The following is a 17337-nucleotide window of genomic DNA, read 5'->3' on the forward strand; positions in this document are numbered from 1 at the left end:
ATCTAATTTTTAAGGTACTATTTTCTTCAGTGGCCCGTTGGACCTCCTTTTCCATTTGGCTAATTCTGCCTTCCAAGGCATTCTTCTCCTCATTGGCTTTTTGGAGCTCTTTTGCCATTTGAGTTAGTCTATTTTTTAAGGTGTTGTTTCCTTCAGTGTATTTTTCAGTATTTTTTTGGGTCTCCTTTAGCAAGTCATTGGCTTGTTTTTCATGGTTTTCTTGCATCCTTCTCATTTCTCTTCCCAATTTTTCCTCTACTTCTCTAACTTGCTTTTCCAAATCCTTTTTGAGCTCTTCCATGGCCTGGGACCAGTTCATGTTTTTTCTTGGAGGCTTTTGGTGTAGGCTCTTGCACTTTGTTGACTCCTTTAGGCTGTATGTTTTGGTCTTCTTTGTCACCAAAGAAAGAATCCAAAGTCTGAGACTGAATCTGGGTGTCTTTTCGCTGCCTGGCCATATTCCCAACCAACTAACTTGACCCTTGAGTTTTTCAGCGGGGTATGACTGCTTGTAGACTAAAGAGTTCTATGTTCCACGTTTAGGGGGGATGCACCAGCTCTGCCACACCACCATTCCTCCTTCCCCAAGAACCCCCAACCCGGACTGGGCTTAGATCTTCAGCAGGCTGTGCACTCCTGCTCTGATCCACCACTTAATTCCTCCCACCAAGTGGGCCTGGGGCTGGAAGCAGCAGCTGTCTCTGCCCCACCTCTGCTGCCCTGGGGGCAGTGGTCGAACCACAAACTCCTTCCACCCCTGCAACTTTTCCCACTAACCTTCTCCGCTGTCTTTGGTGTTTGTGGGTTGAAAAGTCTGGTAACTGCCGCAGCTCACTGATTCAGGGCGCTAGGGCCCGCTCCACCCGACTCCTGGTCTGGTTGGTCCGAGCAGCTCACGCTGGGCTCTGCTCTGCTCCGCTCCCAGCTCCGTGTGGGATAAACCTCACCCAGAGACCATCCAGGCTGTCCTGGGCTAGAGCCCTGCTTCCCTCTGCTGCTTTGTGGGTTCTGCAGTTCTAGAATTGGTTCAGAGCCATTTTTTATAGGTTTTTGGAGGGACTCGGCAGGGAGCTCACTGCTTTCCAGCCGCCATCTTGGCTCTGCCCCCGGAAGACTTCGCTAAGCAAAAATTTTACATTTCAGTGAATTGTCAATGTGTTATCTTCTTCCAGCAAAGATACACTAAAAAACTTTGTGTCATAAAGACATTAATAAGTTTAAATAATAGAAAAAATGCCTTATTAAGTTGACAAAATAAATCTGGATACAAAATTAGATTACTAAGTTGATTATTAGATTGATTAAAAATGGATTCACTTTTCTAGCATCAGGGCTAGCAAGCCTTTTCTTTTGAAATGTAAGAAATAGGCCCAGGAGCCCTGCCAGAGAAGAAGCTCCTGAAGTTGCTGTCCTTTCCCTCTGACCACAGAGCCCAGTCGCTCCTGCTTGTGCTACCCTGTGTCTGAGGAGAGGGAGCTGATCCACATTCACAGCCAAGATGCCCAAGAGGAAGGTCAACTTTGCAGAAGGGGTAGTAAGGGAGGAGCCCAAGAAGAGGTCGGCCAGATTATCAGCTAAACCAGTCTTTGCAAAGGCTAAACCTAAACCCAAAAAGGCAGCTGGGAAGGAGAAATCCGAGGACAAAAAAGTTCACACAAAAGGAAAAAAAAGGAGCAAAAGGAAAGAAAGCAGAAGCTACTAACCAAGAAGAGAAACAAAAAATGAAGAGGTTCCAGTCTCTGATTTAGCAGGAGAGAAAGAGATCTGAATAACATCTTATACCAAGTGTTTTAATAATTGTCTCTGATACTTCCCTTCCTATACAATTCAGAGGAATATCTTTGTCAACTGTTTTGTAAATACCAGTTTTTTAGTAGCTCTAGAAACACATTTTTAAGGAGGCAATCCTACCTCATCACATTATTTTTTTTAAAAAACATTTAGATAAATATAAGCAAATCTAAAGTGGCTTTATTTAGAGTCCTGTTTAAAGAGGTGAAATCATGTGCTGGCTGTCGGTTTGGGTTTTTGTTTGTTATAATGCAACCAGAAATTAATAGAATGTTGACTGGGAAGGTGTTGTGTGTCTTGTGCATAGGCTTAACATTCCATAGGCAGTTTTGACACCATACTAAATGAAGCATAGATAGCAATTTGGAGCTATGACCACGAATTTTAAAGCTCTTATTTTAATTAATCTGTATCCATCTTGTCTTTCGGTACAATTGTTTCCTAAATAAAACTGCTCCCTAGTGTTGGATCTCCCTTTCAGAATTGTGTGCTATCTGTGACATTGTCATCTTTGGTAGTGGTGGTACAATTTTTTTCCAGTAACTTTGTTAATGTGCTGTAAAAGACTGGAAAATGTGTATGAAGAGTGTAGTTTTATCAAATACAGAATTAGTGGAACTCTGCTTTGTAAAAGACCTAATACTTTATCCATATTCAGGACGCTGGTATTTGATAACCTCTTTTTAGGGAGAATTGCCTCCAAATTTAAAATGAGAAAGTCACTGGAATACCAGTTCAGAAAAGGATTATAACTATATAATTTTTAGACTTTTCTAGCATTTTTTAAATGTACAATTTATTCATAGTAGCTATGTACTGATTACCAAATGAACTAATAAAGTCTTGAATATAAAAGAAAAAAAAAGAATAGGACTAAATCAGTGGTATCAAAAGTAAATAAAATTGGGGGCCACTAATCTATATACCTAAGGATCTCTGTGGGCCATGTAGCGACTTAGTTTCAAAATGTTTTATTGTATTATTTTTTATTTTGTTAAATGTTCCCAATTACATTATAATCTGGTTCTAGCTGCACTCAAGAATGCTGTAGGCAACAGACCTAAATGTTTGACAAGTCTGGGCTAAACAATATCACTGGAAAGGCCTAAAGCACAGAGTGTAAAAAAAGGAGAAGAAAAAGAAGGGATAGGGAAAAGAAAAAGGGGGAACATGGTGGTAGAGTTCCAACAGAAACTATTTCAGGTACTGCTGATCAGCACTTGAATCATGGTTTGTTTGTTTTTTCTTGTCCCAGGGATTGCTATTTTTATAATTGGAATGACATGGAAGGTAAGACAGACAATTTTAATATCAGAGTTTTAGACATTCTCAGTATATTTTCACCATCATTTTTGCTTTGTCACGTAGGTTGGAACTATTATTTTGAGAATTGTTATTAATATAACTATTTTCTTATTTTTTCAGTTATTATTTTCCTCTGTGATTTAAAATTCACTTGTTCTGGGTCCTATTAGTTACCTAGTTAACTAAGCCACCTACTTCCTGGGTAAACCCTTACTGATATAGAATTGGTCAATAATAGCTTATTAAGTTATTTGTCCTCAAAGGAATGAACCAATGGTGAAAATTTTAGGTAGCCATGGTAGACTAACAGAGACAGAGTGGGAAAGTGAAAAGGATACCTTATTATATCCAACAGAGGGTCACAGCTTTTAAAACTGGAAGTGGCCTTTGGGATCACCTAATTTAAGTGAGGGATACAAGAGGTGAAATGCCTTGGTCATCATGTGAGTAGTAACAGAGCTGGGATTTTAATGATACCCTGACTCCAAATAATGTTCTTTTCATTATGTAATGAATCTGCTAATATAGATCTAAAACACAGATTGGTCTCATTTCCAAAGTTTTGTAGACCCTGTCCTCAGTCTATCCCACACTAAGAAATGATTTCCTTCCCTAAGTCTCATTGTAGTTATCTATCCAGGGTTATTACCTCCTCTGCAAATTAACCTTTCTAAAATCCATTCTAATAGCCAGTATCTTTGATTGAGGAACAAGATTGAATGGGAAGTGAGCTCTGGGTTAATCACTAATAAAGCAATTATATTTTACATATTACAAGTTTGGCTTCTGCCTAACTTCTTATATAATGTATAATTTGCTATGGAGAAGATACTAAAAGAATAGAAAAACCATGGGCTATACCAATTTTTTTCTAAAAAAAGCAAAACAAGAGAGTTATAGAAAAACATATGATTACACTCCCATTTTATGAAAAATCTCTTTAAGTCTGATCCATATAAGAATCAATAGTATCCTTGATAGAAATATGAAAAGAGAACAGACAGGCTTCTATAAATTGGAGACATAAGCAAGGCTTATGTCAGGAAGATATATCCTCAACAAAGGTAGTCACTATTGTGATGCAAGATGTTTTATTTAAGATCCTAAAGGAAGCAGAAACCTCTAAATATGGTGTGGGATACTTCCGGTGCTCCTATCTGCAGGATACAATGCTTTTATTACATCATTACATACAGAATATTAGAATGTCTCTTCAATGAGATCCACAATTACTTAAAACAATCCATACAGGAAACATAATAAACATTTAAATGTTTGTTGAATTTAACCAAATGGATGTAAAACATCTATAGTCCCATTTATGACAAGTGGTTGGATGGGCACTATCAATTATACAACAATAAATTAGTACAAATATCTGAGATAGGCAATGCAGATGGACAAGGACTTGAGTCTAGAATGGAATAAAAGGCGGTAAGTAGACTGAATTACATCTGACAAACTGCAGGTTGCAATGATCACCAGCTCTCCTACTTATTACCTGTGTGACCTCCAGCACCTTGCTGGGTCTCAGTTTTCTCATCTGTAAAATGAGGTGGCTGTATGTCTAAGGTCCCTTCTCTATGATCCTAAATACCCACTGTTTAACCTTAAAGCTTCTCCCAGTTATACAATATCGTTGCAAATCTCAGAATACCACTATCTCATGAGAAGGTACCCATAAGGAATGAGTCACATATGGGAAATTACTTCATAGCAGTATGTGGTTACCTCAATAATAGATTCATGATATCAATGATGAATATTCTCTCTCTAATAATGCGCTGGATTCTGCCTGTCCTGTGCAACATCTGTCCACAGAATTCTAATGTGCTATGAGCTTTCCTCAAGATTTAAGGCCATAGCATGGCACCAAAAGAGCATTCAGACTAATCACTGGATACATCTTGCTCTTGCTACTTGACCAGCCTATCCTCTTTTCCTGGAGGATAGTGGGGGGTGATGAATCATTGAATCAATCCATTAAAAAGCATTTATTAAGTGCTTATTATGTGCCAGGCACTGTACTAACGTACTAATACAAAATATAGTCTCTGTGCTCAAGGGGTGCTCCTTTTAATGGGGAAGACAACTTGCAAATGATGCAGGTGTTCCCCAAAGCTCTGTCTGGAGCTTTTCTCCCTATACTATTTTGCTTAATGATGTCATTAGCTCCCGTGGATTCATTTATCATCTCTATGCTAACTCGTTTTTGCCTTTCTTTGTATCCCCAGTGCTTAGTACAGTGCATGGCACATAGTAGGAACTTAAGAAATCCTTATTGACTGGCTAACTATGTACATATAATACGCATACTATGTAAATGAGAGTTGATCCCCTGTGGGAATGCACAAGCATTAATGGGGAAGTAGGGATGGGAAAGGGTTCTGGTAGATGGTGGGATTTTTGAGCTGAGTTTTGAAGGAAGTCAGGAGGAAGAGAATTGGCTATTGCCAATAAAACGGCATGGAGTTGTAAGATGCAGTATCAAGTACAAGGAATAGCAAGAAGGGAAGTATTGCTGAACTATGAAGTACATAGAGGGAGGCAAAGTTTTAGGAAGGTTGGAAAGATAGGAAAGAGCCAGGTTGTGAAGGGCTTTAAAAGCCAAACAGAAGATTTTATATTTGATCCTAAAGGTCATAGGTAACCACTGGTGTTTACTAAGTAGAAGAGGGTGACTTGGTCAGCTCTGTGCTTTAGGAGCTGAGTGCAGGATGGACTGAAACAGGGAGAAGCTTGATGCAGGATGAATGACCAGCTAGAAGACTCTTGTAATATCCAAAAGTAAGGTGGTGAGGGATTGCACCTGGGTGATGTCTATTTTAATTGAGACAAGGAAATGTATATAAGAGACATGAAAACAGGAATGATAATAAGACTTGGCAACATATTGGATAGGCGGAGTAAACATGGAAGAGGAATCACAGATGATACCAAGCTTGGGAGCTGAGGCGGCTAGAAGGATGGTTACCACCAAGACCGTCAGGACGTGAACAAAAAGACAAGGGTTGGAAAAGTGAATAAAAGATGAACTTCAGAAAAAGATGGACTTCAGAAAAACCTGGAAAGACTTATATGAACTGATGCTGAGTGAAGTGAGCAGAATCCGGAGAACATTGTACACAGTAACAGCTACAATGTTTGATGACTGACTTTGATAGACTTAGCTCTTCTCAGCAATGCAAGCACCTAAAACAATTCCAAACAACTCATCTATATCCAGAAAAAGAAATATGGAGTCTGAATGCAGATTGAAGCACACTTCAACTGCACAGTTGAATTAATTAATGAGAAGATCAAAATTGTTAAGGAAAGAATATGAAGTCAGAACAAAAGAGACAGATTGAGACAACAGGGAAGGATATTGGGACTAGATAGATGTATTGAAGATAAAGAAAATATTTCAGGAGTGAGGCAGATTGATCTGGTGACTTAGTGTAAATCATTCAGGATAATTTTAAAAACCTGGATTCACATTTCCAACTTTGCTTTGTTTCTTAAATAGTCGTTGAGGGCTTCAGTTATTATTTTTCACATAATATGTCTACCCAAGCTTTTGCTGGACTTTTGATCTATTTACTACAAAAGCAAAAACATTTACTACTTGAGCCAGAAAAGAATATTCTTGCTCTGTCATGATGTTATAAAATAAATACTTGATATTATATCCACAAATTCATTAACTATATGGTATTTCATTCTCTGGTTCAGGGATTCTTAACCTTTTTTGTGTCATGACCCTCCTTTGGCCATCTGAAGAAGCTCATAAACCCATTCTCAGAATAAGGTTTTAATTACATAAAATGCAAAAGATTACAAAAGAAACCATAGGTTAGTAAAAATGAAGATGTAAAATTTTTCCCATCAGAGTTCATGGATTCCTTAAAAATCTATCACATCAGATTTTATTTTATGCTCTATTTTAAAAGTGCCTTACACCAGTCTTGAAATAACAACAAAGAACCCAAAATCAGCAAAAGTAACTGTATATGAAGAAGCACATAAAAGAATGCAGAATTTTTAAAATGAAATATACTAAATAAAATACATTAAAAAGGATTTTATGATTGCAAATGCAAAGGTTTTGTGCAACTTTACATAAAATTTAGAAAAGGGTAAAATTTAAGAAAATTAAGAAAAAATTACTTTTCCTTCTTTGATTCAAAGCTCTTTGTACTTACATTTTGTCTTGGCCAGCACCGACTCGTAGTGTCAGTCGAGGAATAACTGGTGATGGGGCTGGAACAACTGGTTCTACTTTTATCTGTTCAAGAGAGCACATTAGAAAATTAAACACAGTTTTCAATAAAATTTTCTGTTCCTCCTTCTCCATCCCCCCTCTTAAGAACTAGATAAACAAGTTCAAGTCTCAGTTATGACTAAATTGGGGGGAAGGGAACAAATATTAATATGGTATCTATTATGTGTCAGGCACTGTGCTAAATGATTTACAAATCATTTTGTGAGGCCTCATTTCTTTTTTTTTAACTTTTTTTTTTTGGAGGGGGAAGGCAGGGCAATTGGGGTTAAGTGACTTGCCCAAGGTCACACAGCTAGTAAGTGTGTCAAGTTTCTGAGGCCATGTTTGAACTCAGGTCCTCCTGACTCCAGGGCCGGTGCTCTACTCACGGCGCCAACCAGCTGCCACTCTCGTTTCTAAATATATAGAGAGCTGAGTCAAATTTACAAGAATACAAGTCATTCTCCAATTGGTAAATGGTCAAAGGATAAGAACAGGCAGTTTTCAGAGGAAGAAAGTAAAGCTATCTATAGGCATATGAAAAAAGTTCTAAATCACTATTAATTAGAAAAATGCAAATCAAAACAACTCTGAAGTACCACATCACACCTGTCAGACTGACTAACATGACAAAACAGGAAAATGATAAATGCTGGAGAAAATGTGGGAAAATTGGAACACTAATTCATTGTTGGGATCCAACCATTCTGGAGAGCAATTCCGAAATATGCCCAAAGGGCTATAAAAATGTGCATACCCTTTGACCTAGCAATACCATTTCTAGGGCTGTATTCCAAAGAGATCATAAAAATGGGAAAAGGACCCACAGGTACAAAAATATTCACAGCAGCTCTTTCCATAGTTGCCAAGAATTGGAAACTGGAAACCCATCAACTGGGGAATGGCTGAACAACCTGTGGTGTATGAATGTAATGGAATACTATTGTGCTGTAAGAAATGATGAACAGGTGGACTTCAGAAAAACCTGTAAAGACTTATATGAACTGATGCTGAGTGAAATGAGCAGAGCCAGGAGAACACTGTACACAGTAACAGCTACAATGTTTGATGACTGACTTTGATAGACTTAGCTCTTCTCAGCAATGCAAGGACCTAAAACAATTCCAAACAAATCACCTATATCCAGAAAAAGAAATATGGAGTCTGAATGCAGATTGAAGCACACTATTTTCTTTTTTTTGTTTTATGTTTTTCTTTCTCATGGTTACTCCTACTTGTTCCAATTCTTCTACACAACATTAACTAATGTGAAAATATGTTCACTAGGAATGTATATGTAGAGCCTATATAAGATTGCATGCCATCTTGGGGAGGGGGAGAGGAGGGAAGGGGAGAAAATTGAAAACTCAGGGAAGTGAATGTTAAAAATTAAAAATAGGGGGGTGGAGCTAAGATGGCAGCTGGAAAGCAGGGACTTGCATGAGCTTCCCCCAGGTCCCTCCAAACACCTATAAAAATGGCTCTGAACAAATTCTAGAACTGCAGAACCCACAAAATAGCAGAGAGAAGCAGGGCTCCAGCCCCGGACAGCCTGGATGGTTGCTGGGTAAGATCTATCGCATGGAGCTGGGAGCGGAGAGGAGCAGAGACCAGCCTGGGCTGTGCCTGGACCAACCAGACCAGGAGCCGGGTGGAACAGGCCCTAGTGCCCCGAATCAGTGAGCTGTGGCAGTTACCAGACTTCTCATCCCACAAACACCAAAGCCAACAGAGAAGGTTAGTGGGAAAAGCTGCCGGCGGGGGAGGGGGAAGTTGGGCAGAGTGAAAGGAGTTTGGGGTTCAGCCACTGCCCCAGGGGCAGCAGGGGTGGTGCAGCTACAGAACTACAGCTACAGCTGCTTCTGGCCCCAGGCCCACCTGATGGGAGGAATTAAGTGGTAGATCAGAGCAGGAGTGCACAGCCTGCTTAAGATCTGAGTAAGGCCCAGGTTGGTGGTTCTTGGGGGAGAAGGAGTGTTGATGGGGCAGAGCTGGCCATGTAGAAATAGCTTTGAAAACAACAGCGCATCCCCTCAAGCTTGGAACAAAGTACACTTTACTCTACAAGCAGTGAGAAAAACTCAAGGGTCAAGTAAGTTGTTTGGGAACATGGCCAGGCAGCGAAAACAAACTCAGATTCAGCCTCAGACTTAGGAATCTTTCTCTGGTGACAAAGAACACCAAAACACACAGCCAGAAGAAGTCAACAAAGTCAAAGAGCCTACATCAAAAGCCTCCAAGAAAAACATGAACTAGTCTCAGGCCATGGAAGAGTTCAAAAAGCATTTGGAAAAGCAAGTTAGAGAAGGAGAAGAAAAATTGGGAAGAGAAATGAGAAGGATGCGAGAAAACCATGAAAAACAAGTCAACGACTGGCTAAAGGAGAACCAAAAAAATACTGAAAAATATACTGAAGAAAACAAAACCTTAAAAAATGGACTAACTCAAATGGCAAAAGAGCTCCAAAAAGCCAATGAAGAGAAGAATGCCTTGAAAGGCAGAATTAGCCAAATGGAAAAGGAGGTCCAAAAGACCACTGAAGAAAGTACTACCTTAAAAATTAGACTGGAGCAAGTGGAAGCTAGTGCTTTGATGAGAAATCAAGATAATATAAAACAAAACCAAAGGAATGAAAAAGTAGAAGACAATGTGAAATATCTCACTGGAAAAACCGCTGACCTGGAAAATAGATCCAGGAGAGATAATTTAAAAATTATTGGACTACCTGAAAGCCATGATCAAAAAAAGAGCCTAGATATCATCTTTCAAGAAATTATCAAGGAGAACTGCCCTGGTATTCTAGAGCCAGAGGGTAAAACAGAAATTGAAAGAATCCACAGACCGCCTCCTGAAAAAGATTGCAAAAACTCCTAGGAATATTGTCGCCAAATTCCAGAGCTCCCAGATCAAGGAGAAAATAATGCAAGCAGCCAGAAAGAAACAATTTGAGTACTGTGGAAACACAATCAGCATAACACAAGATCTAGCAGCTTCTACATTAAGGGATCAAAGGGCTTGGAATATGATAGTCCAGAGGTCAATGGAGCTAGGATTAAAACCAAGAATCACCTACCCAGCAAAACTGAGTATACTGCTCCAAGGCAAAATATGGATTTTCAATAAAAGAGAGGACTTTCAAGCTTTCTCAGTGAAAAGACCAGAGCTGAATAGAAAATTTGACTTTAAAACATAAGAATCAAGTGAAGCTTGAGAAGGTAAACAAGAAAGAGAAATCACAAGGGACTTACTAAAGTTGAACTGTTTTGTTTACATTCCTACATGGAAAGATGATGTGTATAATTCATGAGACCTCAATATTAGGTTAGCTGAAGGGAATATATATATATAGACAGAGGGCACAGGGTGAGTTGAATATGAAAGAATAATATCTAAAAAAAAAATCAAATTAAGGGATAAGAGAGGAATATATTGAGAGAGGGATAAAGGGAGAGATAGAATGGGGTAAATTATCTTGCATAAAAGTGGCAAGAAAAAGTAGTTCTATAGGAAGGGAAGAGGGGGCAGGTGAGGGGGAATGAGTGAATCTTGCTCTCATTGGATTTGACCTGAGGAGGGAATAACATACACACTCAATTGGGTATCTTACCCCACAGGAAAGAAGGAGGAAGGAGATAAATAAGGGGGGATGATAGAAGGGCAGGCAGATAAGGGGAGGAGGTAATCAAAAGCAAACACTTTCAAAAAGGGACAGGGTCAAGGGAGAAAGCTGAACAAAGGGGGATAGGATAGGAAGGAGCAAAATATAGTTAGTCTTTCACAAGATAAGTATTGTAGAAGGGTTTTACATAATGACACACATGTGGCCTATGTTGAATTGCTTGCCATCTTAGGGAGGGTGGGTCGGGAGGGAAGAGGAGAGAAAATTTGGAACTCAAAGTTTTAAAAACAGTTGTTCAAAAAAAAAAAGTTTTTGCATGCAACTAGGAAATAAGATACACAGGCAACTGGGCATAGAAATTTATCTTGCCCTACAAGAAAGGGAAAAGGGGATGGGAGGGGAGTGGGGTGACAGAAGGGAGTGCTGACTGGGGAACGGGGCAACCAGAATATACACCATCTTGGAGTGGGTGGGAGGGTGCAAATGGGGAGAAAATTTGTAATTCAAACTCTTGTGAAAATCAATGCTGAAAACTAAATACATTAAATAAATAAATTAACAAAAAAAATCTGAAATAATATATATAAAAAATCAAGAGAAGAGGAGACATTATTTTTCCAGCTATGGACAGGGGAAGAGTTTTTGACCAAAAAGGAAATAAAAAATGTCAAAGAAGATAAAATTGGCTGCTTTATTATATAAAATTAAAAAGGCTCTGCACAAAGGCAATACATTTAGAAAAAGAAGAGGAAAAAGTGAATCATGAAAAAAATATTTGCAGTGACTTTCACTGATAAAAGTTTGAATCTGAAACTACATGGAGAACTGATTTATTAATAATTAAGTGGCTAAAGAATATGAATAGAAAGTTCTGGAAAGAAAGCCAAGTTATCAACAACCAAATGCTCCAAATCCTATCAGAATTTCAAAGATGACAAATAAGGAAAATGACAATTATTTGAAGAGTTGTGGGAGGACAGGCACACTAATGTATTGCTGGTGGAGCTATGAACTGATCCAGCCATTCTAGAAAGCAATTTGGAAATGTGCCCCCAAAGTCACTACACTGCGTCTCTCCTTTGACCTAGCAATACCACTAGTAGGCAGATACTCCAAAAGTGACAAAAGAAAGAAAGGATCCATATGTACAAAAATACATATGGTGGCACTTATTGTAGCAAAGAATTGGAAAAAAAGGAAGCATCAATCAATTGGAAAGTGGCTGAACAAATTATGTTATATGAATGTAATGCAATATCATATTCCATCTTCCCTATTCGTTATATGGAAGATAGAACCAAGACTTGCCTTAACTTTCTCCAAAACCCCTCCAAAAACCTTTAAATTATGCCTCAAAACAAATTCTAGAGTGGCAGAACCCACAGAAGGACAGGGCAAAACAATTTTCAAGCCCAAGACAACTTAGAAGGTCATCAGGAAAGGTCTGCTGCACTCAGATGAGAATGGAGAATAGTTTAGCGCAGGCTGCCCCAACGTAAGCTGTGCCCCAGCAAACCAGCAGTAGGCCTTGGAGGCTACCGAATCAGAAAGCAGTGACAGTTTCCAGACCTCTCAGCTCACAGATGGTAAGGGTGTCAGACAACTGGTCTGAAAGAGATTACGGGGGTCCCTTTATTGGTAAGCAGGGGCAGGACCCTGTTGTACTGCCCATATTTGGATATGGGTTACAGTCCTGGGTCTGGGACTGAGTCCCAGGGCAAGGAGGGGCACTAGCACACCAGACCTTATGGCCAAAGGGGAGCTGAGACCCTGGTCACAGTTCCAGGGTAAAAAAGAGTATTTGTGGCACAGGCCAGGAGAGCAGTAAACACCTCTCCCTAGATTATATCACCTTAAAAGAACTGAAAACTTATAGGTACCCAGAATTATCTCTGAAAAAGATGCACAAAAACCCTGAAGCTTGAGACGTTGCCCCCTCCACTCTGGAAGCAGAGCCCCACTTTAGCACAGAGTTAAAAGTCAAGATGTAGGCTAGAAAAATGAGCAAACAGAAGGAAAAGATCCTGATGACGGAAAGTTATTATGGTGACAGGGAAGATCAAAACACAAACTCAGAAGAAGACAACAAAGTCAAAACTGCTACACCTAAAGCCTCAAAGAATATATGAATTGGTCTCAGGCCATGGAAGAGCTCAAAAAGGATTTTAAAAATCAAGTGAGAGAAAAAGAGGAAAAATTGGAAAAAGAAATGAGAATGATAGGAGAAAATCATGAAAAGAGTCAATAGATTGCTAAAGGAGGCACAAAAAAAAATACTAAAGAAAATAACACCTTAAAAACCAGAATAGGCCAAATGGTAAAAGAGGCACAAAAATCCACTGAAGAGAACTTAACAAAGCAGAATTGGCCAAATGGAAAAAGAGGTACAAAAATTTACAGAAGAAAAGAACTCCTTAAAAAGTAGAATCAGTCAAACAGAAAAGGGGGCACAAAAGAAGAAAATAATCCCTTAAAAATCAGCACTGGGCAAGTGGAAGCTAATGACTTTATGAGAAATCAAGAAACAATGGACCTAGAAAATAGATCCAGGAGATAATTTAAGAATTATTGGACTATCTGAAGGCTATAATAATAATAATAATAAGAGCCTAGACATCATATTTCAAGAAATTATCAAGGAAAATTGCCCTGATATTCTAGAAACAGAGGGTAAAATAGATATGAAAAGAATCCACTGATCACCTTCTGAAAGAGCTCCCCAAATGAAAACTCCCAAGAATGTTGTGGCCAAATTCCAGAGCTTCTAGGTCAAGGAAAAATTGGGCAAGTAGCTGAAAAGAAACAAATCAAATATCATGGAGCGATAGTCGGGATAACACAAGACTTAGCAGTTTCTATATTAAAGGGTCAGAGGGCTTGGAATATGATATTCCAGAGGGCAAAAGAGCTAGAATTATGACCAAGAATCAGCTAACCAGCAAATCTGAGTATAATCCTTCAGAGGAAAAAAAATGGACATGTGATGAAATAGAAGACTTTCAAACATTCTTGACTGAAAGACCAGAGCTGAATAGAAAATTCAACTTTCAAATTTAAGACTCAAAAAAGGCATAAAAAGGTAAACAGAAAGAGAAATCATAAGGGATTCAATAAAGTTAAACTGTTTACATTCCTACATGGGAAAATGATACTTATAACTCCTAAAACCTTTCTCATCATTAGGGCAGTTAGGAGGAGTATAAATAGACAGAGGGTACAGATGTGAGTTGAATATGATGGGATAATCATCTTTTTTTCAAGGAGAATTAATTTAATTGTATAAGAATATTAAACAATCTTCGGCCTTCTGCTCTTAACATATCCAGAGTCCCTAAAGATCTTTCCTTTTATTAGATTTTTTTATTTTTAGTTTACAACACTCAGTTCTACATGTTCTTGAGTTTCGAATTTTCTTCCCTTCCCTTCACCCCTCCCTCCCCAAGATGGCATGTAGTCTGATATAGATTCTATATAAACCTTTGCATTAAATTTATTTACATAATAGTCAAGTTGTAAAGAAGAATTATGACCAATGGAAAGAATCATGAGACAGAAGAAACAAAACCAAAAGAGAAGAGAAAAAAAAACCAGAGCAAATAGTTTCCTCAATGTGCATTCAGACTCCACAGTTCTTTCTCTGGATGTACATTGCTTTTTCCATCATGAGTCCTTTGGAGCTGTCTTTGAGCTTGTATTGCTGAGGAGAGCCAAGTCTATCAAAATTAGTCGTCACAGAATCAATATGTCTGTGGTTGTGTACAATGTTCTCCTGGTTCTGCTCTTCTCATTCAGCATCATATAATGTCGATCCTTCCAGGTTATTATGAAGTCCATATGTTCCCCATTTCTTATAGCACAATAGTATTCCATTACATTCATATATCAAACCTGTTTAGCCATTCCCCAATTGATGGGGATCCCCTTGATTTCTAATTCTTTACTCCCACTAAAAAAGCTGTTATGAATATTTTTGTACATAAGGGTCCCTTTCCCACTTATGTAATCTCTTTGGGATAGAGCCCTAGAAGTGGTATTGCTGAGTCAAAGGGTATGCGCATTTTTATAGCCCTTTGGGCATAGTTCCAAATTGCTCTCCAAAATGTCTGGATCTGTTCACAACTCCACCAACAATGTATTAATGTTCCAATTTTCCCACATCCTCTCCAGCATTTATCATTTTCCTGTTTTGTCATGTTAGCCAATCTGACAGGAGAGATGTGGTACCTGAGAGTTGCTTTGATTTGCATTTATCTAATCAATAGTGATTTCAAGCATTTTTTCATATGCCTATAGATAACTTTAATTTCTTCCTCTGAAAACTGCCTGTTCATATTCTTTGACCATTTCTCAATTGGGGAATGGCTTTTATTCCTATAAATTTGGCTCAGTTCCCTGTATATTTTAGATATGAGAGCTTTATCAGAGATACTGGTTATAAAGATTTTCTCCCAATTTTCTGCTTCCCTCCTAATCTTTGTTGCATTGGCTTTTTAAATACAAAACCTTTTCAATTTAACATAATCAAAATTATCCATTTTGCATTTTGTAATGCTCTCTATCTCTTGTTGGGTCACGAATTCTTCCCTTTCCCATAGATCTGACAGGTAAACTATTCCCTGCTCTCCCAAATTGCTTATAGTATCAGCCTTTATTTCTAAATGATGAACCTGTTTTGACTTTATTTTGGTATACAGTCTAAGATACTGGTCTATGCCCAGTTTCTGCCCTACCATTTTCCAATTTTCCCAGCAGTTTTTGTGAAATAGTGAATTCTTAGCCTAGAAGCTGAATTCTTTGGGTTTATCAAAGAGTAGATTGCTATAGTCGTCGACTTCTGGGTCTTGTGTACCTATTCTATTCCACTGATCCACCACTGTTTCTTAGTCAGTACCAGGTAGTTTCGATGACTGCTGCTTTATAGTACAGTTTGATATCTGGTATGGCTAGGCCACCTTCCATGGCATTTCTTTTCATTAATTCCCTTGATATTCTGGACCTTTTGTTCTTCCAGATACATTTTGTTATTATTTTATCCAGCTATGTAAAATAATTTTTTGTGGTTTTATTGGTATGGCACTGAATAAGTAAATTAACTTAGGTAAAATTGTCATTATTATTATATTAGCTTGGCTGAACTATGAGCAACTGATGTTTTCCCATTTATTTAGATCTGACTTTATTTGTGTGAGAAGTGTTTCATAATTGTGTTCATATAGGCCCTAGGTTTGTCTTGGCAGACAGACTCCCAAATATTTTATAGTGTCTACAGTAACTTTGAATGGAATTTCTCTTTCTATCTCTTGCTGCTGGGCTTTGTTAGTAATGTATAGCAATGCTGAGGATTTATGTGGGTTTATTTTATATCCTGCAACTTTACTGAAGTTTTTTTATTATTTCAAGTAGTTTTTTACTTGATTCTCTAGGATTCTCTAAGTAAATCAACATATCATCTGCAAAAAGTGATAATTTAGTTTCTTCTTTGCCTATTCTAATTCCTTCAATTTCTTTTTCTCCTCTTAATGGCAAAGCTAACATTTCTAGTACCAAATTGAATAAAAAAATATGGAATACTTCACGAATTTGCGTGTCATCCTTGCTCAGGGGTTATGCTAATCTTATCTGTATTGTTCCAATTTTAGTATATGTGCTGCCAAAGTGAGCACTGATGGGATAACTATCTAAAAAAATAAAATTAAGGGATGAGAAATAGGCTTGCGCTGGGAGAAGGGGAAAGGGAGAGGTAGAATGGACTAAATTATCTGACATAAAAAAGGTGTGAAAGAGCTTTTACAGTAGAAGGGAAGATTGGGAGGTCTGGAGGGGCACCTGAATCTTATTCTCACTGAAACTAGCTCAAAGAGGGAATACATAAACATTCAACTGGGAATAGAAATCTATCTTACAATACAGGAAAGTAGGAAGGGAAGGGGATGAAAGAAAGTGGGGCTGAATGAAAAAGGAGGGTATATTGGGGAAGGTAAAACTCAGCAGAAGCAAAATACTTTTAAGAATGGACAGGGTGAAAGGAAAGAAGGAGAGTAGGACAAACAAGAAGCAAACAGGATGGAGAGAAATACACAGTAATCATGACTGATTACAGCCATGATTTAACAATCATGAAAAAATTAGTCGTGAAAAAAAATTTTACAGAATAAGTTCCTCCAACAAAGACCTCATTTCTCAAATATATAGGTAACTGAGTCAAATTTACAGAAATAAGAGCCATTCCTCAAATCTATCTCTAGTCTTATGAAAAAATGCTCTAAATCACTAATGATTAGAGAAAGGCAAATTAAAACAATTCTGTCCTACCACCCCATACCTTCCGAATTGGCTAATGTGGCCCCCACCCCCACAAAAAAAAGAAAATGACAAATAT

At 38.2% G+C, this 17337-nt stretch overlaps 1 protein-coding gene and 1 non-coding gene across 2 annotated transcripts in view; both read right to left on the reverse strand.

Annotated features, from left to right (window-relative positions):
• The window catches only part of TAF3 (TATA-box binding protein associated factor 3), a 212651-nt gene that overhangs the window by 31348 nt on the left and 163966 nt on the right, over positions 1-17337 (reverse strand). Inside the window, exon 4 of the mRNA XM_036760948.1 lies at positions 7281-7363. Coding sequence (XP_036616843.1) covers positions 7281-7363 — 83 coding nt within the window. The remainder of the gene's footprint in view (positions 1-7280; positions 7364-17337) is intronic.
• Positions 16515-16621, reverse strand: LOC118852517. Its single transcript, XR_005010589.1, has one exon. It is a non-coding gene; the product is annotated as a U6 spliceosomal RNA (small nuclear RNA).

Source organism: Trichosurus vulpecula, chromosome 5, assembly GCF_011100635.1.
Source record: "Trichosurus vulpecula isolate mTriVul1 chromosome 5, mTriVul1.pri, whole genome shotgun sequence".
NCBI lineage: Eukaryota > Metazoa > Chordata > Mammalia > Diprotodontia > Phalangeridae > Trichosurus > Trichosurus vulpecula.